The 23,140-nt window shown below is 40.0% G+C and overlaps 1 protein-coding gene across 5 annotated transcripts in view; it reads left to right on the top strand.

Annotated features, from left to right (window-relative positions):
• The window catches only part of Mpp7 (MAGUK p55 scaffold protein 7), a 253,251-nt gene that overhangs the window by 209,005 nt on the left and 21,106 nt on the right, over positions 1-23,140 (top strand). For 4 of the 5 annotated variants that reach the window (XM_058580524.1, XM_058580523.1, XM_058580521.1 and 1 more), the window contains 2 exons: positions 5,531-5,548; positions 6,168-6,338. In XM_058580524.1, coding sequence (XP_058436507.1) covers positions 5,531-5,548; positions 6,168-6,338 — 189 coding nt within the window. The remainder of the gene's footprint in view (positions 1-5,530; positions 5,549-6,167; positions 6,339-23,140) is intronic. The other variant, XM_046448366.2, reaches the window with a different exon arrangement.

Raw genomic sequence — 23,140 nt, 5'->3', positions numbered from 1 at the left:
TGGTCCCATGTTGTGAAAACAACTTAAGTTACAAGTGTTTGAGAATAATTATTGTACCCTCTAGCAGATTGGGGGCTTTGTGAGGTGGGCTATACTCTCACATATTCTTTGTAATTTATACACCATCTGAATATAGAGCAATATAAAAAATTACTTAACTGTTTAGAAGCTGTCTTTTCCCCCAGAGAAAAAAAATTATATTTTTAATTCCTAAATTAAACTTCTGTTCCTCTTTCATAAATTTTCCCCATAAATTATTTTATAAAATCACAGAAAGCTCATCATTTTTTTCTGTGATGCACCTGTGTATGGCCTTTTAAACATTCTTCTTCACTTCATCATTTGCTACTTTAAAGCAAAGCCATGGCATGCATTTTTTTTATTATACTGAAAGGTCTACTTAAACATGAGGATCATTACATCTACTGCATAGGGTTGCTGTGAGAACTAAATAAATCCACGTAAACTAGATAAACTAATCCACATAATATTCTTTGAGCAGAGCATGACATCTAGCAAGTTCTCAATAAATATCAATGACTACCACACTAATATTGTTTTTCTGGTACTGATATTACTAATAAGAGAATAAGCACAACTTAGACCAAGAATCACCTTTTTATGTCATGACATAATAAGTAATCTGTTCAGTAAAAGATGAATATCAACATAAATTAGTAAAAGGCTTGTTCAGTATTTCTTGGACCACTGATTAATTATTTAGAAAAACATAAAGTTAAAACCATACTTTAGAGGTTTGATCTCATGATTACATTTGATTAATTCCAGATGGGATTAAAATAATTAAGCATAAATCCATGCAAACCATATTTTAAAACTTCAGAAATTTTAGGGGAATATTTGTCAGACTTAAGAGTAGGAAAGTTGTTAAAACAGTAGAAGAAATCAGAAGAAAAGAAATATACAGATTCAATCACAAAACCATTTTAAATTTCTTTATGATTAGTGAAAAGTTATAATTAAAAACCTTAAGACGAAGAGCTTATTTGTTAAAATTTCTGTGTATTTATGAAGACCATAATCAAAACATAATCAAAATGTATTAACCAACAGTATATAGAAGAAATAAGAACTGTAAGTAATAAACATGAAAATGTTCAACCCTGATACCAGTTAAAATAACAATGATGTACACTTTTTTACTTGTCAGATTTAAAGAAGTGAATAGAAGTTCTTTTAGGAAAGAATGGTGAAGTGGGTAACTGTGTACTGCTGGTGGAAATGGCAGTGGAGATGCATCTGGACAAGACCTAGCTAGCTTCAGCAGTGACACGTACAGCTATGTACACGGATATTGTTGGAGTCTGTTTCAGATGGCAAGATGCTTTAATGGACCCCTTTATAGTTTTTTTTTTAACTTTAAGCATAGCTATACAATTAAATGATGAATAAACTAGTCATCAAACATTATATCTACTGGAAAATATTAGCCAAGTAATATCTCCCTGTGGTCAGGGGACAACCTGCAGCTGAATTCTCATTCCAAAGTCACTTTCCTATTGTAACAAAGTGATCCTGATATTCCTTTCAGAAACACAAATCTGTAGCAGCTGTGGGTAAGCTCCCTGGAAAAAAAACCTGTCCATAAAAATGTTGAGCCAATTATAAATTACAAAAATGTGAAATATAAGGAAAACATATTTTGTATAAAACTGGTTCCCTTCCCTGTCAGTGCTCCTTTCCCATTTTTTCTCTTTTAAAGTCAGTTCTTGCTAAGACTTTTGTACTGAAAATTGACTGAAATTAAGTAGGCTCTAGGTTATTTATTCATAGAGCTAAAAGGCTTTTCTGTTCACTCTAAGTTCACAGTTTGGGGGCTCCTTTTTAGTAAGAGAAACAAGATGTAAAGGTAAGAAATTATTAATGTCCCTTTCTGACATATAGTTTAATTTCCTTTATGCATAGACTTGACCAAGATGCACTGACACATCACTCATTATTTTAGTGAAGATTGAAAATTAGAGACTCTGAATTGTCAAGAAAGGCATGCCAAGTGCATTGTCACCTCTGTCTACCCAGGAGGACAGATTCTAGAAAAATTGCCTTTTTTCTTTAAATCTATAAAATAATCAGAAATGAGGACTCCAGGTTTATGACTTTTATCCTTTGTTCTGGCCATGTTATTGGTCATTCTGTGCTGGGAATTTTTTTTGTTTTCTTACTCTGTGTATGCATATATACTTGCATACGCATGTGTGTATGTATATGTGCATGTGCGTGTGTGTGTGTGTGTGTGTGTGTGTGAATGATGTGGGTGAGTAAATATATCATATGTATGTGGAGCAGTGAAGTAAACAAAAGATACGAGTAAGGAAGACAGAAGGGAAGGATGCTGTTTCAATTTAGGTGTGATAACAAAAATAACATGCATTCCTAGGAAAAAAAAATCTTTGATTTTTTAAAAAAATGAAAGAATAGTTTAAAATGCCTTACTATTAAATAAAGTAATTTAGGTATTTTTAATTAACTAATTAATTAATTTGCTGGAGATTAAACCCATGGCCTTGTGCATACTAAGCATGCACTCTACCACTTAGCCGTAACCCAGCCCTGATTAGCATATTTAAATCAGGCTTCCATTTTAATATTGTCTCTTTTATAATATTAGCCAATTTTAGAATAATTAATCTGCCTACGAAAGTACTTTTCCCTTTCTCTCTAGAGTCTGGGCTATGGGAATACAGGGAATACATGTTCCTGCCTTCAAGGTATTTTCAAGTAGTTGGAGACATAATCAAGCATCAGCCTGTTGCTAACATGTGGAAGCATTTACCATAGACTGGAGACTAGCTCAGATGCTCTACCTGAACAATTTAATCTGTAACCACCTGAGAGGTAGATACTGCTGTTACTTGCATTTTAAAGTAGAGAAGCTCCCCAAGATACACAGCCTCTGGTAAGTCAGCGGCAGAGACCACTGCATGTGCAGAATGCCCATCTCCAGCCTTTGTTCCTAACACTCAGTGACTCTCCTGCACTCAGAGAGTCCTGTAGCCACCTGACCATCTTTGCTCCTGTTTTGTCAAATAAGTATATGGGTCAAGGCACTGAAGCTTCATTCAGAATCTTTGTGTACCCACTTGATTTGAAGTCCCTACTGAAAAGCTGGGTGGGTATGAGTCTAAGAGTGACAGTCACCAGGGACATCTGTGCCTAGGAGAGGGAGCAGGCCTGGATGACCCCCAGAGTTCCTTCCAGCTCTAAGGTGTTTACGAAGTGTTCTGTCCTTTGTTCTATGTGTGAATTTTAACTCTTGTGAAAACATCGAATATGTCATGCTTGCTTTGTTGATTAAGGTGAAACAGGAACGACAGGGTTTTGGTCACTGCCTTTTCTAATTACTTCAATTCTGGAAATGTTTATCAAGCAACTCTTCTGTAGGAAGCCCTCCACTGCACCAAACCATCCCATGGAACATGGTCTCCATCTTTTGATGTCTGTCAGCACAACCTCACATAGAAACTGATCATCATCTCTTTTCCCCACTCTCTCTTCCAACTGTTTATGATGAAAATTAAAAGCTTCAATGAATCGTAATTAGATAAATACTTGCTCTGAAATTTAGGATTTAGCTGTGATTCACTGATCAGAAAAAAATTCAAGTTTTACTTTTGGACTTTGTTTGCTTTGGATGAAGCATTTATGTTTTAGTTATGTCTATTCCTATGCTAAAAGTTTGTAGTGACTTAAGGAAAACCCTCCTTCTATACAAAGAATAATTGTGAGGGAATTTGTAGTTTTACCTGCTTATCTATAATTGCTTCTCAGGAGGCAAGAACCATGGGAACCTGAAATTAGAACACTGTGAAATACCCACATTTGACCTTTTCTAACTAGAATAGCTAACATGTAATTTTTGTACTAAATTGTAAGTCCTGTTATTCTGAATTCCATTCTTGAGTCAGCAGTCACAAGTGACGGAGTTAGGGGTAACTGGTGGGTTGGGATAACTAGAGGCTGCAAATTAGGAAGAGACCCGTGTCTGAGAGCCACTGGACTAGCACATGGGAGTTATTGTAAGCATCTCACCACCTCTTTTGCTATTGTAAAGACCACCTATAGAAGGTATCCTTTTTCTGGGTTCTCACAAATCTCTCCCAGTGTCCTAGGAAACAAGAGGAACAGTACTTCCTTGGGCCCCTCCTATAGGAGATTCCATTTTCTCAACACGGGGGATTTTGAAAGTCACACATCTTGGTCCATCCCAGAACCAAGGTCATGCATTTTGCTTCCTCCTATTTTGTGGCCTGGTTTCATGACTGGGGAGGTGTGCTTCTCCTCTTTACCTCTGTAAGGGACCTTAAGAGACTTTCTTCCTCATTTCAAATCCTTCACAAGTAATTATTTCCCTGAAGTAATCCAAGGATCCCCTCAACTCAGAGCAACTCTTAGAGAGTCACAGAAATACATTATCTGACCAAATTTTATTAGTCTGTTCTTAATATTTTGACAAATTTTTGTTACACTCTGAATCCATAAGGAGAGTCATACAACTACATGTTTCAATATTAATTAGTTTACATCCTATTAATTTGTAAACCCAATGGTAATAATTATTCACTTCCTTTATATCCCCCCAAATTCATTTAGATCAATTATGTCATTTTTACATTTTGTTTTTAAAAATCTGTATTTAAAAAAAAGTTTTCTATTTTTCTAGTTTGATGAATATTCTTTTTAAATAAAATATATTTTTATACATTTAAACGTATGAAATCTAATTTTCCCTTACTAATGCTATGGAGCTAATGTAGAATACATATAATGTTTCAATAAACAAAGTATTTTCTCTCTCCTTAAAGTCTGGATTTTGAGAGAGATGGAGTTGGTTAGTTATAGAGTTCATTGCACATCGTAGTGCTTTCTTGAATAGTATGTGTGATGATTATCACATATCTAGAAATGAAATAAAACCGGAATCATGTGACAGCATGAAGAGTAAACAGAATGAAAGTGGCATTAACTAAGAAAAGGAACTTTAGCTGAAATATTTAAGTCCAAGCTGGGGAAAGATAAAGCACACATGAAATTTTTTAAGTGTTTAAAAATTATTTTAGGGGCTAGGGCTGGATCTCAGCAGTAGAGCGCTTGCCCAGCACGTGCGAGGTGCTGGATTTGATCCTCAGCACCACATAAAAAGAAATAAAGATATAAAAAATTTATTTTAGTAAAACATCATATGGAAAGGGGAAATGCACTACCTTGGTCATTGAATGGGCAAAGATATGTGACTTCCAAATGTCATATGACCTATTATTTTAGTAAAACGTCATATGACCTATCCTGAAACTTACTTCATTTTGTGTGCTTCACATCATAGATGCATAGAGTTTCTATTGGAAGCTCAGTCATTTACTCCATCCCGCTAGAATCACATTATCGTTAAATGACTTGCTTAGGACTGACCTGTTCTTAACTGAGCCTGATTCTTCTGTCATCCTGATTTGTGCATAGGCATATTCAACACTGTGCTTTCCCTAATTTGGTTTTGTTTTTTATTTAATGATAGATGCTGTCTGTGCCACAGGTATGTTGTTAGGTTTTTACTCAGAATATCTTTTTTTTCTTACTATACTGCATGAAAGAGTTTGTCATTTATGTTTTAAATGCTTGTTTAGGATTTTTAACTTATGAAATGTGTTCACCAGTAAGTCTATGATAAATAATCTTTGTGATTTCTGGCTTTTTTTGCTTCATTGTACAGTTATTCTATTCACTGATTTCTGAAAAAGGCTCTTCATGATTTAGAACCAAATGAAATTTATATTATTATTGCTACATAAGTAAATGCTAGATAATCCTCTTATAGATTTTCTATTTTGATGAAGTTGCTTAGTATCTAAGTTGTTTCCCTTACTAAATGCACTTGTAACAATTACGGTAATTAAAATTCGACACAACTTGGAAGAATATTTTTTGTTTTGTTTTGGGTCTTTGTGGTGCTGGGGATCAAACACAGCGCCTTGCACATACTGGGCATATACTCTACCTCAAGCTACCCCAACTTTGAAGGTTTTGTTTTGTTTTTGGGGGGGTTTTCTTTTTTAGTTATTACATATGTTATTACATATTATATATGTGTGTGTATATATATATATATATATATACACACATATACATACATACACACCTTTTTTTATTTGCAGCTGGTTTTAGAAGAAGTTTTCGTCTTAGCAGAAAAGATAAGAAAACAAATAAATCCATGTATGAATGCAAGAAGAGCGATCAGTATGATACAGCAGATGTACCCACATATGAAGAAGTGACACCATATCGGCGACAAACTAATGAGAAATACAGACTTGTTGTCTTGGTTGGTAAGTGTTTTTGAAAGTAATTCTGCAAAAATGTGCAAAATAATAAACATTTAACTTTGAAGTGTATCATAGTTGACATTTGCAAGCTAAAAATCCCATCTTGAACAGTCTTTGCTTAGTCTCTAAAATGAAATCTTTTTAGTCTTTCATACTTACATGCCATTCAGAGACTTTTAAGGCTTCTATGAGGATTAGTCCTGGCATGCTGGGGAAGCCTCTCTGGGAGAGGGGATAGCAGACCCCACTGCAATAATAGATGTATCAGAGTAACTAAATAATAGAAATGAATATTTCAAAATATAATGCAAGTTATTTTTCCATTCATTTTGAGCAGTCACCATGGTAGAAGGTTCTTACAGCTTTTAGAGCTTCAGCAAAACAAATTATTAACACAGAGTTCTAGGGTATTCCAAGCAGGGCTATCAGTTAATAAAAGTGCCTCGAGGTGTAGTAAGTGCATGCTGGTCTTTCTGCTCACATTAACATTCTCACATCTATCTTGTCCAGTTTCACAGACATCCCAGCCTTGTGCTGCTCTACCCCACCTCCACTGTGTTTCTTTAAAAATGTGGTGAGAGCCATGTCAGTTTCCAGGATCCAAGCCAATAATTTTGGAAAAGTTTTTATAATAAAGGAGCATGGTGTCTCTTGTTAATTGGCTTTTTATAAACTCAAAATGACAGTTACAGGGAAGAGAATAAATGGAAAGCCAAGGAATTGCCCCATCTCAGTAAGGTGAAGGACTTTGAAAGGTTACAACACGGATGGTGGTGAATCTTGGGAAATGATGCAGTTGCTCACTTCTAATGGCACTGGAAGTGATCATTAGCACCATCAGGCATTAACTCCAAGGAAATTCCAATTTTTCTTTATTAGCAGTATTCACATCTCCTCACCTGAACCTCCCCACACCACACCTCTCTAAGTATTGATGTTAGGTAGAACTCACAGCGTCTGAACTTCTAGCCCTGATAGTCAAGCTGATGAGTAAGAGCATACCATGACTCATATGGTGCTGGTGGTCATGGATAAATCCAGTGGTCCCTCGTTGGCCTTCTGCCTGTCTCCCTCTCTTTGTCCCCACTGTGCCCCTCCATCATGGCACTGATCCCTGCAGCATCTCTTTTGTTCCCATTGCCTCTCCTTCTCAGCCCAGAGGAGATCCATTGTAATAAAGGGGCAGAGATAACACGATAGTGTAACGCTTCATTGCCCTAACATCAAGGTGACCCCTAGGCATGTGGTGCAGGCCTGTAATCCCAGCTACTCAGGAGGCTGAGCAGGAGGATCACAAGTTTGAGGTCAGGTGGATAACTTATCAAGATGTCTCAGAATAAAAAATATTTGTGATGTAGCTGAGTGATAAAATGTCCCTGGGTTCAGGCCCCAGCACTGGTGGAAAAAAAAATGACCATCACTTCTTGAAGTTAGGATAGTGAGCTTTGACCTTTCCATAGGAGATCTGATTAAAATAGGAATTTTACCTTTTTTTTTTCCCCCTGTAAGTGCTAACAATAAAAACCTTTTCCTTAGGGGTGAGAAAGAGTAGGTGGATGAGGCTAAACTATGAGTCTGAATACCCAGGTAATAATGAAAGGAAGTCATTGTCTGAAACAGATATAGGTGGTTGATGTTTATGGAAAAGAAATAGCCAACCCCTAGACTCTTCCAAAGGAAAAGCAGGTTACAGGATGCAGTCATCCTGTGTGTGGGACCTGCTCATTATGTTCTGCCCCAGGGTACAGATGAATGTAGTTCAGCACCCCTCTCTATAGTCCCCATAGGGTATAAAGAGGAAGGATGCTGTGTTATCGGCTATCCAACACCAAAACAAAATACTTGGGCTAATTATAAAGAGAAAAGCTCATTTTGGCTTGTGGTTTTGAGTGCCAGCATGATTCTACAAGGAATCTTACACCTGACCTCATGTGGTAGGTTGCAGCCAGAGTACAGGCACAGTGAAAATCTTATGAAAAATTATCCTCAGGCCATGTATATAAAGTGTATATGAAACATCAAGGAATTTCATTTGAACCCATCACTTTGAGCCTGTGGTAAAGCTCAAGAGCAGGAAGTAGAACAAAACTGCTTACCTCATCAGGAAATCAAAGAGAGAGAAGGAGAAAGGGACCAAGTTCCCAATATTCCCCCTGGGGGTTGTATACCTCCAGTGACCTAAGGACCTCCCATCATGCTCCAGTTCTCAAAGGTTCTAGACCTTTAACATGTGGACCTTGTGGGGGACATTTAAGATCCTAATCGTGGCAAATGCCAAAGGAAAATAAAGCTGTTATTGAGCTGCAGTAGGTGCCAGAGTCCTAACCAGGCGTCATTAACTGGGGATAAAACACAGGGGATCACCATCTGAGCTACTAAGCTCAGAAACCCTGCCCTTGTCCTTGATTTCTCACACCCACTGTCACTGGAATGCCAATAGCAAATACATTAGATCTTCCAATATTGCCTCACAGTTCCTGAGGCTCTGGTTATATTTTTCGGGTACTTTGTTCCCTCTTTTTTCAAATTCAATAGTGTCTTTTGGTCTATCTCCAGAATCCCCAACTCTTTCTATTATCATTTTGGTATTTAGTTCCCCCAAGTCAATTTTCTCCTTCGCATTTTGATTTCTATCTGTTGTTAAATTACCAATTAATTCCTTTGCATGGTTGCTGTTGGTCTGCCCAGGATTTTGTTTTTCTGACAGTTACAAGTGTGTTTATCTTTAGCTCACGGCGCTGAGTTAGACTGATGCTTTATTGTTTTGTACTCTAGCTTCAGAGACATCTTGGGGATGTCAACTGTTTGTTTGTTTGTTTGTTTGTTTTCTTGAGAATTGGTCGCCTTTATCTTGTTCTTTGTATGTTGCATATTTTCTATATCTTGTATGTTTTAAACATTTCATTTTACTGACTGGGAGTGTTGTTATCCCTCCCCCCCACACACACACTCACAAAAAAAGAACATGGGCTGCTTTGTAGGCTGCACCAGTGAATTCCTAAAGTATTCTCAGCTGATTTCCCTGGTCTTGGTGTCTGCTCACACTTGCAGCAGCCCACCCGGGTTGACCCTCTTAGTCACTAAGAAAGGTTAGGTTAGGAAAGGTAAGCTTCCATTGTCTGCCTTGGGTGTGTTCCCTGCATGTGGCACTTGGGTTAGTCAGAGACATGCACAGTGGTTCACACTGAGTTCATTTCTCAAAGCCTTCATTGTCCTGCTCTGGATTCATGACATTGGTACCCTGCCCAGGGTTAAGCCCAGAACCTTTGTGGAGACTGAGCTGCTCTGAGTCTCTTCGTGGAGACCGCCACTGCTCCCCTCTGCAGCTTTGAGATGGGGCCTCACCATGTTTAGGCAAAGCCCAAGGTAGGAAGAAAAAGTAAAATAGGAACTGCCCCCACTTGAGCGATCACTTTTTATTTCCTCTCATCATCTGGCTGCTTTCATTTACATTTTAGAGTACTAAGGTTATTGTGTTTTACGCTTCATCCAGAGAGTTTGGTTATATTCAGTGGAGAGATAGTTGGGCTCCCTACCACTGTGGCACCAGAGCTCCCTAAAACTAATCTCACAGGCACAACTTGGCCTCTCTCTCTGGTGTACTTCAGTCAGCATCCTCAGACTTGAGCAAGGAGCCCCAGTACTCATGTCTCCCGTTAAGAGTTTATCACAGTGTCATCCCAAATACCTTTGGAGGTTAAAAAAAGTTACCCCCGGAAACAGATCAAACTTTCCGTTGTCAGCCCCAAGTCTCACAGTAACCTGAGGTATTTTGGCTTCTGCTCTATATGAATGCTGTTATTGAGATCCACAATCGTTGAACTAAAACTCTGCTGGCTAAAACCTTGAGCAAATAGGTCAATTTATTCCTGTGCACTTCAGTTGCCCTATTTACCCTTGCCTTTCAGTTCTCTGGGTTCCTGGCACTTGAATTCTGAGCTGAGTATGGACTCTGCTTTTTGGGCAGATGCCAGACCTTTCTAACAGACAAATCATCTCCCTCTTCTCGATAACTTTTTATTTCTAGCAGGATCCTAAAGCTTTGTTTTCTGTCCCGTGGTGTCAGCCCTGCTGCCATGACTGCCCTTCCTCGGCCTTCTGCTGGCAGTTCTTAACATGCTGACTGAGCCCCGATCCTCGGTGGAGATGCACTCTTGATCTTCTGGTGGGAGCTTCACCCTCAGGATGTTCCTAAGCCAGAACTAGATGTAGCTTCTCCCAAGGGCACAGTCAGGAAGGGCTCATCTTTTCTTGTCGTGTGTCTCTCCTTCACTCCTGTATCCTCACTCTGCAGATTCTTCTGGGCCTTGAGTAAATAGCAATTCAATTACTTTGGTAACAACCTATTCTGTCTTTTTGTTGCTTTTTACCACTTAGCAGGTTTCTTTACTACTAAGATCTAGCTATACTGTTTCACCACCCTCTCCTGCTTCTGGATCCTTTCTAACAGTCCCCCTGAGTTTTTAAGTTTTAGTTTGTCAAGTGGGGCCTTTCCTTCTCCATGATGTGGAATGCCATTAGCTAAAGGCTATGCATATATTATTGCCTTCAGTCCTCAATATGACAGTGTAGTAAATACTTTTATGCACCCATTTTTACAGATGGTGAAATAAAGTACAGAGAGAAGTAATAAGTAATCTCTCCCAGGTTCCACAGCTGTTAAGCTGTGGTGTGATCAGATCCAAGCTGCTACAGACCAGAATCCACTTGTTTTTGTTTTTGTTTTCTTGTACCAGGTGATTTAGTCAGCTTTTTTGCTGCTGTGACTGAAAGACCCAACTAGAACAACTGTAGAGGAGGAAAGGTTTGTTCAGGGGCTCATGGTTTCTGAGGTTTTAGTCCATAGAAAGTCAGCTCTATTCCTTGGGGGCTCAAGGTGAGGCAGAACATAGAACCATCCTTGCAGAAGACTGTGGTAGAGGGAACCAGCTCACGTGATGATGAGAAAGCAGAGAGAGAGATTCCACTCTCCATGTACAAAATATATACCCCATAGCCACGCTCCCAATAGACCCCTTCCTCCAACCACACCCCACCTGCCTCCAGTTACCACTCAGTTAATCCCACTAGGGATTAATTCACTGGTTAGGTAAAGGCTATGACTCAATCATTTCTTCTGCAAAGCTTGTTGCATTGTCTCACATGTGAGCTTTTGGGGGACACCATATCTAAACATAACACCAGAGATTGAACCCAGGGTCACTTAACCATTGAGCCATATCCCCAGCCTTTTTTTTTTTTTAGTATTTTTTATTTTGAGACAGCGTCTCCCGAAGTTACCTCTGATTTCACTAAATTGCTAAGGCCACCTTTGAACTTGCTATCCTCCTGCCTCAGCTTCCTGAGCTGCTGGGATTACAGGGATGCACCGCTGTACCCAGCTAAAACCCTCTCCTGTCACTATGGAGTATGGCTTCCAATCTGTAACATCAAGGATACGCTTTACTTCCATGCTATATCCAAATATTTTATTTTTCTTCTTTCCTCATTGACTTAGGGTCCATCCATTCTTTTTCCTGACAGATACCTCCTCATTTTGTGAACATTGGATCTGAGTCCTCCAAAAGCATCTATCATTCCCCTAAATCCAGCCCCCTTCACTACCCTCAGATTCTCCACTGCAGCCCCCAGGTTGGTGCAGCAGGCTTGCCAGGCTCTTCTCCCTCTTCCTCACATTCATTCTGCATACTACCTAGGGGGAGCCCCTTATTGCACACATTACTGTTTCACTGTCCCTCTTTACAACTCACTGATGAATTTCTCAAGTATTCTAGGCTGGCTTTCCTGGGCTTTCCCTATCAAATCTGCAGCCCACTTGGGATAATTCTCCTGATACCAAGGAAGGTTCTGTTTATGCCAGAGCTATTTGATCTGTCTTCAGAGCTGAGAACTTACCTTTTAGTTGTTTTTTGATAGCCACAGACAGAGGCAGCCTTGGAGAATACACCAAGGAAAGAGCCCTACTAACCTTTCCCCTCTGACCTCCAGCCCCTACTCCAGGGCTTCTCAGACTGTATGTAACATGCATTCCAGTCACCTAGGGATCTTACTGATATGCAGTTTCTTGCTAGTCTGAGATGTGGTCTGAGAGTTTATGTTTCTAACAAGTTTCCAGATGCTGCTGGCCTCCTTAATGAGGCAGTGCATTGAGCTTTTCACCTGTCGCTACTGGTGATAACGCAAGTGCCACAAGGCACTAGCACTGTGCACACAGTGGGTGAAAAAGCCTCATTGCTGTGGTCCAGCAATGTGTTTAAGTGGGTTCAGTTGCCATTAACTTCTTTGGTGGGTCTTTGCAAACTGGCTGCCAATTATTTTGACCTTTTTGGGGGTATCACCTTTCAGTTTTGTGCTCTCTCGTGCCTGTGTTACGATGATGGCTAAAACTTTGGGTTTTATCCTAATCTGTTCATAATTTTCTCAGTGATATTTTGGGTTTGCTTTGCCTGTTTTGATCAATTGATTCATTATTATTTTTAGCTTTTATTTTGAAAGCCCTGAAGGAAAAATAACAAACTCTTTAGCCCCATTTTGGAGCAGTGGCTGATATAATGGAGTATTCAAATTGATAACAGTCACCTTGCAACAGAACAGGTGAAGAATATTAATCTTATTCTTTTTGTCACATCATATTACGTATCATACCTGGGGAATAGTATATATCTTGTGTCTATGAAGAATTAAGAGAATGATGTAAACATGTTATGTTCATGTAAACTTCTTAGGAATGTTTCTATTTATGGAAGACTTGTAAACCTGCCAAAATGCCTGTACAGGTGGAGGCTTGCACATCTCCCCTGGTGCCACTGAGGAGCCTCAGAGTGTGTCCTTCCACTCCTGTCCACTCTGTGGCCTTCCATGCAAAATGAAAGTGGAATCTGGTGACTGCTCAGGATAGTTTTATGAAACTGTCCTTCCAGAATGTTCCCTTTAATTAGATTTCTTCCATATAGTCACTGCTCAGAAAACCTTTCTGCTGTGTGTCTGGCATCTTTGATGTAGCAGAAGTTTAGTTTGTTGCCTGAGGAAATCTGCATCTGTGAGGCAAGGTAGCATAGAAGGAAAGAAACAGGCCTTTGGGGGCCTTACAGGCAGAGCCCCAATTCTGTTGTGCCTGATCATGTGACACCAGTGTCATTCACATTCTCTCTGTCCTTCAGTTTCTCCATCTGAAAAGTACCAATGATAAGAACACTTGCTTTCTAGACTTGAGGGTGAAACCCAATAATCTTTGCAAAGACTTAAACCAATTCCTAGGAGCTAGTAAGGTTTTAATAAAAAGCAGTTCTTTATATTATCTAAAAATACTAGCAAGATAAACATGAAATCAAGTGTGAGCAGGCTCTAGCTGACTTTGATCTTCAGTGTTCAAAACTCATTTAGCAGTTTATCATCTGAAATAAGTAAGCAAGCAGGGGATACATGTTTTGGAAGCTCTATCTTGCTCTTGAGTTGACTGTTTACTTTCATGATCTTGTAAAAAAAATTGTATACTTGGGATATATTTCCATGACATCTACAGCAGAAATATATCCAGTCTATCTCTACCCAGTGGTTTCAAAGCCATTGGGAGTAATGATATTTGCCTTGAAACTGTTAAATGAACATCATTGGGGAGGTGCATACTATTTTCTTTATATTATTACTATAATACTGCATAATTTTTATTCTTGGATCTTATGTTGAAGAAATAAAGATAGACCAAGTTGTTACTGTGGCATCATCATGGCATCAGAAGACTTTGAACTTTGATTAGAAGCATTTAATCTTCCCTTAACGTATGATTCCTGAGGCACATTTTAGCCATAAAACATGTCCATGATAGTTTTCTGTTAAATTTTCTGCTTTTTATTTTCTAAAAAGTGTTGTGAAAACTGTCAGGCAGTTAGTATGTTTTCCTACACTGACAAATTTTATCTTTAGTAAAATCTGACTTTTTTCAAAGTGAAGTAATAAAGTCAAATAATGAGGGGGCGCTGGGGAGAGGAGCAGGAAGAAAGTCTTGGTGTTAAAAAGCTACTAAAACACTTTTTGTGGTCTAAGCCAAAACTAGAGCTGAAATTCATCTTGTGGATATTCAGACAATTTGCGACTTGTTCTGTCTGGTTATAAGAGGAAACTAATAATAAATCTTTCCGTATATTTCACATTTCTAACTTGAGCATTAAGTACTGTTCTGCCCTCCTTTTGTGCTGGATCTTACATGCTGCCTGAAGACTGCTTTTCAGAGGTCATTTGAATAAATAGACATTTATAAGACTGTCATCGTTTTTCCATAAAACGATGATGTAACACAGTCTCCCACATAAAGCAGAGACGAGAAGTACTCTCTCAGAACTAAACATGAAGGTTAATAGATGTCTTAGAATTTTCATTGCTTTTGTTGAACTTCCATTGAAGGCTTGTAGGAATTAGTCTGCTCTGGAGGATTTTATGTAGATAACCATAAAACCAAAAGTCATAATTAAATTTATGAGTGTGTGATGCATTTAAAATTATAATCCTTGTCTAGAAGAGGCAAATATGCTCTTCATTAGAATCACAGTTGGCTTTTGATGCCATTGGTCTTTTTATACTCAGGCTTAATTTCTGGGCCTAAATCATGGAGCTGTTCATTCAGCTGATTTTCACAGAAGACTGACTGCCAGCCTTTGCTCTGGACACGTGGACTCCTTAGTGAACACCACAAGCATTCTTGCCTTCAAGCCATTTACATTCTAACGAGGGAAGATAGACCAAAACCATATTTGTAATAAATTAATGATAATGATAGAGCTACTTCTATAGCTGTTAGAAGGTGGTAAGGCTGCAGAGGAAATGATAGGACAGCCGGTTATGGGGGAATTAGGATTTTGGAACCAGGACATGATAGATTTTGATTCAGGATTCCTGTTGCCCTGCTGAAAGGTTACATTCAGAGCAGGTTCTGAAGGAAGGTACTCAAGCCCTCTTCTACTTAACTAAGGAAGATGGGCATGATTGTATCTTGACCTTTTAATTTTATTCTCCCTTTTACCATAGTTCTGAGATAGAGGTGAGGCATATACTTAAGCCAGTCTCTGTAAGTCTAGGGCAAATAGCTGGTATGGAAAAATGATGCTCTTTCAGCAAGCTTTCTGCTCCCTTTTTGTGTCCTTTTTTCCTTCTTTTCTGGAAACCAGCATTACAAACTGATGCTTCATTATTAACATTTTTCTCCCATTTGAATGCAACAGAGGCAAGGAAATCTGAATTTCTATCAAGGCTTCTTAGAACAGCCAAGTAGCTATACTTTTTATAGAGTTTGATTCCAAAGGAACTTTAAATTTAGTTTTATAAACAGACTTGTCACTCTCGAATGCAATAATCCAGCCACCCACTAATATGATAATTCTAAGACTGGGTCAAATGTACTAGCGTGTGTGCTTTTTTTTTTTTTTAATGCCTAGAGCAACCAGATAGTAGTGCTACAATATGATAAGTAGACTATAACACATGTCTGATCTGAGGGATACCTAGAGATTTTTGTTTGATTTATCTTGTAGTAAATCAAATGAATAAGTATGCTTTTTCAGGTAACAAGGCAGTTTGAATATTTATTGCAGACTCTAGTAATTCTTCTACTTTTCTCTGGATTGTAAGAGCAACAAGTCTGGCCAATATCATAAAAATGTCTATAGGGAATTGTGGAAGCATTTTCATGTGAAGCAGTACAGATACACTGGAGGTGAGCACATAATAAAACCTACATTGATGTCAGTAGCCTTCCATATAATGTGCTATTTTTATGTTTACAACAAGATATACAAAGATCCTAAGATCTGAATAGTATTTTGTCAGAGCAACAGATACTTAAACCCTTGAGTTGTTCAATTCAGTACTCACCAGCCATCAGAAAAACTATGCCTAAATTTTTTTTTTTTTTTTTTTTTAATTTTTTATTGTGGGTTGTTCAAAACATTACAAATTTCTTGACATATCATATTCCACACTTTGATTCTAGTGGGTTATGAACTCCCACCTTCACCCCATACACAGATTGCAGATTCACATCAGTTACACATCCATTGATTTACAAATTGCCATACTAGTGTCTGTTGTGCTCCGCTGCCTTTCCCATCATCCACCCTCCCCCCTCCCCACCTCTCCCCTCCCCTCCCCTCCTCTCTCTCTACCCCCTCCACTGTATAACCCTGAGGGTCTCCTTCCATTACCGTGCAATTTCCCTTCTCTCTCCCTTTCCCTCCCACCTCTCATCCCTGTTAAATGTTAATCTTCTTCTCCTGTTCTTCGTCCCTACTCTGTTCTTAGTTACTTTCCTTATATCAAAGAAGACATTTGGCATTTGTTTTTTAGGGATTGGCTAGCTTCACTTAGCATAATCTGCTCTAATGCCATCCATTTCCCTGTAAATTCTATGATTTTGTCATTTTTTAATGCAGAGTAATACTCCATTGTGTATAAATGCCACATTTTTTTTATCCATTCGTCTATTGAAGGGCATCTAGGTTGGTTCCACAGTCTTGCTATTGTGAACTGTGCTGCTATGAACATGGATGTAGCAGTGTCCCTGTAGCATGCTCTTTTTAGGTCTTTAGGGAATAGACCAAGAAGGGGAATAGCTGGGTCAAATGGTGGCTCCATTCCCAGCTTTCCAAGAAATCTCCATACTGCTTTCCAAATTGGCTGCACCAATCTGCAGTCCCACCAGCAATGTACAAGTGTACCCTTTTCCCCACATCCTCGCCAGCACTTGTTGTTGTTTGACTTCCTAATGGCTGCCAATCTTACTGGAGTGAGATGGTATCTTAGGGTGGTTTTGATTTGCATTTCTCTGACAGCTAGAGATGTTGAGCATTTTTTCATGTACTTGTTGATTGACTGTATGTCCTCCTCTGTGAAGTGTCTGTTCAGGTCCTTGGCCCATTTGTTGATTGGGTTGTTTGTTCTCTTATTGTCTAATTTTTTGAGTTCTTTGTATACTCTGGATATTAGGGCTCTATCTGAAGTGTGAGGAGTAAAGATTTGTTCCCAGGATGTAGGCTCCCTATTTACCTCTCTTATTGTTTCTTTTGCTGAGAAAAAACTTCTTAGTTTGAGTAAGTCCCATTTATTGATTCTAGTTATTAACTTTTGTGCTATGGGTGTCCTATTGAGGAATTTGGAGCCCGACCCCACCGACTGTAGATCGTAGCCAACTTTTTCTTCTATCAGACGGCGCGTCTCTGATTTGATATCAAGTTCCTTGATCCATTTTGAATTCACTTTTGTGCATGGCGAGAGAAAGGGATTCAGTTTCATTTTGTTGCATATGGATTTCCAGTTTTCCCAGCACCATTTGTTGAAGATGCTATCCTTCCTCCATTGCATGCTTTTAGCCCCTTTATCAAATATAAGATAGTTGTAGTTTTGTGGATTGGTTTCTGTGTCCTCTATTCTGTACCATTGGTCCACACGCCTGTTTTGGTACCAGTACCATGCTGTTTTTGTTACTATTGCTCTGTAGTATAGTTTGAAGTCTGGTATCGCTATACCGCCTGATTCACACTTCTTGCTTAGCATTGTTTTTGCTATTCTGGGTCTTTTATTTTTCCATATGAATTTCATGATTGCTTTCTCTATTTCTACAAGAAATGCCATTGGGATTTTGATTGGCATTGCATTAAACCTATAGAGAACTTTTGGTAATATCGCCATTTTGATGATGTTAGTTCTGCCTATCCATGAACAGGGTATATTTTTCCATCTTCTAAGATCTTCTTCTATTTCTCTCTTTAGGGTTCTGTAGTTTTCATTGTATAAGTCTTTCACCTCTTTTGTTAGGTTGATTCCCAAGTATTTTATTTTTTTTGAAGATATTTTGAATGGAGTGGTTGTCCTCATTTCCATTTCAGAGGATTTGTCGCTGATATACAGGAATGCCTTTGATTTATGCGTGTTGATTTTAAATCCTGCCACTTTGCTGAATTCATTTATTAGCTCTAATAGTTTCTTTGTAGAGCCTTTTGGGTCTGCTAGATATAGAATCATATCATCTGCAAATAGTGATAATTTAATTTCTTCTTTTCCTATTTTTATGCCTTTAATTTCTTTCGTCTGTCTAATTGCTCTGGCCAGTGTTTCGAGAACTATGTTGAAGAGAAGTGGAGAGAGAGGGCATCCCTGTCTTGTTCCAGATTTTAGAGGGAATGCCTTCAGTTTTTCTCCATTCAGAATAATGCTAGCCTGAGGCTTAGCATAGATTGCTTTTACAATATTGAGGTATGTTCCTGTTATCCCTAGTTTTTCTAGAGTTTTGAACATAAAGGGATGCTGTACTTTGTCAAATGCTTTTTCCGCATCTATCGAGATGATCATATGGTTCTTATTTTTAAGTCTATTGATGTGGTGAATAACATTTATTGATTTCCGTATATTGAACCAGCCTTGCATCCCAGGGATGAATCCTACTTGATCATGGTGTACAATTTTTTTTATATGTTTTTGTATCCGATTCGCCAGAATTTTATTGAGGATTTTTGCATCTAGGTTCATTAGAGATATTGGTCTGTAGTTTTCTTTCTTTGAAGTGTCTTTGTCTGGTTTAGGTATCAGGGTGATGTTGGCCTCATAGAATGAATTTGGAAGTTCTCCCTCCTTTTCTATTTCCTGAAGTAGCTTGAAAAGTATTGGTATTAGTTCTTCTTTAAAGGTTTTGTAAAATTCTGCTGTATACCCATCGGGACCTGGGCTTTTCTTAGTTGGTAGTCTTTTGATGGTTTCTTCTATCTCCTCAATTGATATTGGTCTGTTTAGGTTTTCTATATCCTCCTGACTCAATCTGGGCAGATCATATGACTTAAGAAATTTATCTATGCCTTCACTATCTTCTAATTTATTGGAGTATAAGGATTCAAAATAGTTTTTGATTATCTTCTGTATTTCTGAAGTGTCTGTTGTGATATTGCCTTTTTCATCCCGTATGCTAGTAATTTGAGTTCTCTCTCTTCTTCTCTTCACTAGCATCGCTAAGGGTCTGTCGATTTTGTTTATTTTTTCAAAGAACCAACTTTTAGTTTTGTCAATTTTTTCAATTGTTTCTTTTGTTTCGATTTCATTAATTTCAGCTCTGATTTTAATTATTTCTTGCCTTCTACTTCTTTTGCTGTTGTTTTGCTCTTCTTTTTCAAGGATTTTGAGATGAAGTATGAGATCATTTATTTGTTGGTTTTTTCTTTTTTTAAGGAATGAACTCCAAGCAATGAATTTTCCTCTTAGAACTGCTTTCAATGTGTCCCATAGATTCCGATATGTTGTGTCTGTGTTTTCATTTATCTCTAAGAATTTTTTAATTTCCTCCTTGATGTCTTCTATAACCCATTGATCATTCAGTAACCTATTGTTCATTCTCCAATTGATGTATGCTTTTTCCTTCCTTCTTTTATCGTTGATTTTCAGTTTCATTCCATTATGATCAGATAAGATGCATGGTAATATCTCTACTCCTTTATATTGTCTAAGAGTTGCCCTGTGACATAATATATGATCTATTTTTGAGAAGGATCCATGTGCTGCTGAGAAAAAAGTGTAACTGCTTGATGTTGGGTGGTATACTCTATATATGTCAATTATGTCTAGGTTATTAATAGTGTTATTGAGTTCTATAGTTTCCTTATTCAACTTTTGTTTGGAAGATCTGTCCAGTGGCGAGAGAGGTGTGTTGAAGTCTCCCATGATTATGGTGTGGTGGTCTATTAGACTCTTGAACTTGAGAAGAGTTTGTTTGACGAACATAGCTGCACCATTGTTTGGGGCATAAATATTTATGATTGTTATGTCTTGTTGGTGTATGGTTCCCTTAAGCAGTATGTAGTGTCCCTCTTTATCTCTTTTGATTAACTTTGGCTTGAAATCTATTTTATTTGATATGAGTATGGACACGCCTGCTTGTTTCCGAAGTCCATATGAGTGATATGATTTTTCCCAACCTTTCACCTTCAGCCTATGTATGTCTTTTCCTATCAAATGCGTCTCCTGTAGGCAGCATATTGTTGGGTCTTCTTTTGTGATCCATTCTACTAGCCTGTGTCTCTTAATTGGTGAGTTTAAGCCATTAACATTTAGGGTTATTATTGAGATATGGGTTGTTCTTCCAGCCATATTTGTTTATTTCTGTTACTAAACATTGTTTGTTTTCCTCTTTGATTGTTTCCCCCCCCCTTTACTGTCCTACCTCCCACTGTTGGTTTTCATTGTTATTTTCCATTTCCTCTTCCTGTAATACTTTGGCTAGGATGTTTTGAAGAGATGGTTTTCTAGCTGCGAATTCTTTAAACTTTTGTTTATCGTGGAAGGTTTTAATTTCATTCTCCATCCTGAAGCTTAATTTCGCTGGATACACAATTCTTGGTTGGAACCCATTATCTTTCAGTGTTTGAAATATGTTATTCCAGGATCTTCTAGCTTTCAGAGTCTGTGTTGAAAGATCAGCTGTTATCCTGATTGGCTTGCCCCTAAATGTAATCTGCTTCCTTTCTCTTGTAGCTTTTAAAATTCTCTCCTTATTCTGTATGTTGGGCATCTTCATTATAATGTGTCTAGGTGTGGATCTCTTATGATTTTGCACATTCGGCGTCCTGTAGGCTTCTAGTATTTGGGATTCTGTCTCATTCTTCAAGTCTGGGAAGTTTTCTTGTATTATTTCATGGAATAGACTGCTCATTCCTTTGGTTTGGAGCTCTGTACCTTCCTGTATCCCAATGACTCTTAAGTTTGGTCTCTTAATGTTATCCCATATTTCTTGGATGTTCTGCTCATGGTTTCTTAACAGTCTTGCTGAGCTGTCTATGTTCTTTTCCAGTTGAAATACTTTGTCTTCATTGTCTGATGTTCTATCTTCTAAGTGTTCTACTCTGTTGGTAGTATTCTCCATTGAGTTTTTAAGTTGGTTTATTGCTTCCTGCATTTCTAGGATTTCTGATTGCTTGTTTTTTATAACCTCTATCTCCCTGTATAGTTGATCCTTTGCTTCCTGGATTTGTTTGCGTAATTCGTTGTCGAAGTGATCTTTCATTGTCTGATTTTGCTGTTTAATGTCTTCCTTGATACTCCAGATCATCTGAAGCATGTATATCCTGAATTCTTTATCTGACATTCCATCTGCTGCAGCTGTTACCTCTTCTAAAGTTGCGTTGACCTGCATTGCTTGTGGTCCTTTCTTTCCTTGTCTTTTCATACTGCTTGCGTATCTTTCCTGCAGGTGCGGGCGGCGGCTCTGCTCTCTCCTTATTCCAATTGGGGTGTCGTGGCTACCACGCCGGCAGGTCACTGGGCCTGTTCTGGGAGCTGGTGGCGGCTCTGTTCTGCCCCTACTCCAATTGGGGTGTCGTGTCTGTCGTACCAGCAGGCCACTGGGCCTGTCCTGCTGGTCGGTCGCAGATCTGCCCACCTTTCGGGCACGAGTGGAGGCTCTGCTTTGCCCCTACTCCAATTGGGGTGTCGTGACTACCCCGCCTGCAGGATGCTGGGTCTGTTCCTGGCAAGGGAGGCGACTCTGCTCTGTCCCTACTCCAATTAGGGTGGTGTTTGTACCCCGCCGGCAGGCTCCTGGGCCTGATCCGCCGGTCTGTTGTAGGTCTGCCTACCTTGAAGGCGCTGGCGGCGGATCTGCCCTGCCCCTCCTACCACGCCTGCGGACCCCTGGGCCTGATCTGCAGGTTGATCACTGGTCTGCTCACCCTGCGGGCACGGGTGGCGGTTCCGCTCCACCCCTACTCCAATTGGGGTCACGTGACCACCACACCGGCAGGGCCTGATCCGGGCGTGGGATAAGGATCTGCTCTGCCCCTACTCGAGTTGGGGTGACGTGTGTACCACACTGGCAGGCCACTGGGCCTGACCCGCCAGGCTGTCACAGGTCTGTTTACCTTGCAAGCGCGAAGGGCGGCTCTGCCCTGCCCCTCCTACCACGCCCATGTACTACTGGGTCGTGGGTCTGCCCACCTGGCGGGTGTGGGTGGCGGCTCCGCTCCGCCCCCTCTCCAATTGGGGTCACGCGGTCACCACGCTGGCGAGCCGCTGGGCCTGCTCCGGGGGCTGGCGGCGGCCCGGCTCCTTCCCTCCGGCTCGAGGACAAATTGAGGAGACTCGGGTGACTGAGCCTCACCCCCCTTACCAGAAGACCAACTGCTTATGTCACCGCTGGTATTGATGAAGATCTCTCCTCCACCGCTTTCTGCTGACATCAGATCTCTGCCATGTTGGTATCCTATGCGAATGGCAGCATTTCGTTCCCCTTGCCAGGCAACCCAAGCAATGGGTGAGTCCTGACCTGCCCTCAGCAGGACCCGGACCGAGACACAGTTTCCGCGGGCTCCTAGCCCCGGAACAGGGAAGTTCCGGGAGCCGGAACTCGGCCGCTCCGTGCTCGGTGTAAGCTCCTATAAGTGTAGGCTCCAAGAAGCAGCCCCCGCGGGCTCAGTTCCGGGAGCCGGAATTCGGCCGCTTAGTGTTTGGTGTATGCTCTGATAGTAGCAGGGTCAAAGAAGCAGCCTCCGCGGGCTCCGCAGCCCTGAGCCAGGGCGGTTCCGGGACGGTTCCGGGAGCCGGAACTCGGCCGCTCTGTGCTCGGTGTAAGCTCCTATAAGTGTAAGCTCCAAGAAGCAGTCCCCGCGGGCTCAGTTCCGGGAGCTGGAATTCGGCTTCTTGGTGTTTCGTGTTTGCTCTGATATTAGCAGGGTCCAAGAAGCAGCCTCCGCAGGCTCCGCAGCCCGGAGCCAGGGCGGTTCCGGGACGGTTCCGGGAGCCGGGACTTGGCCGCCCCGCGCTCCGTGTTCACTCAGATAAGA

The sequence above is a fragment of the Marmota monax genome, unplaced genomic scaffold, assembly GCF_021218885.2.
Source record: "Marmota monax isolate L192 unplaced genomic scaffold, Marmota_monax_Labrador192_F-V1.1 WCK01_AAM20220418_F8-fsc00066, whole genome shotgun sequence".
Taxonomy (NCBI): domain Eukaryota; kingdom Metazoa; phylum Chordata; class Mammalia; order Rodentia; family Sciuridae; genus Marmota; species Marmota monax.
The sequence above is the reverse complement of the archived record's forward strand: the minus strand, read 5'-3'. Positions and strand labels throughout refer to the sequence as shown.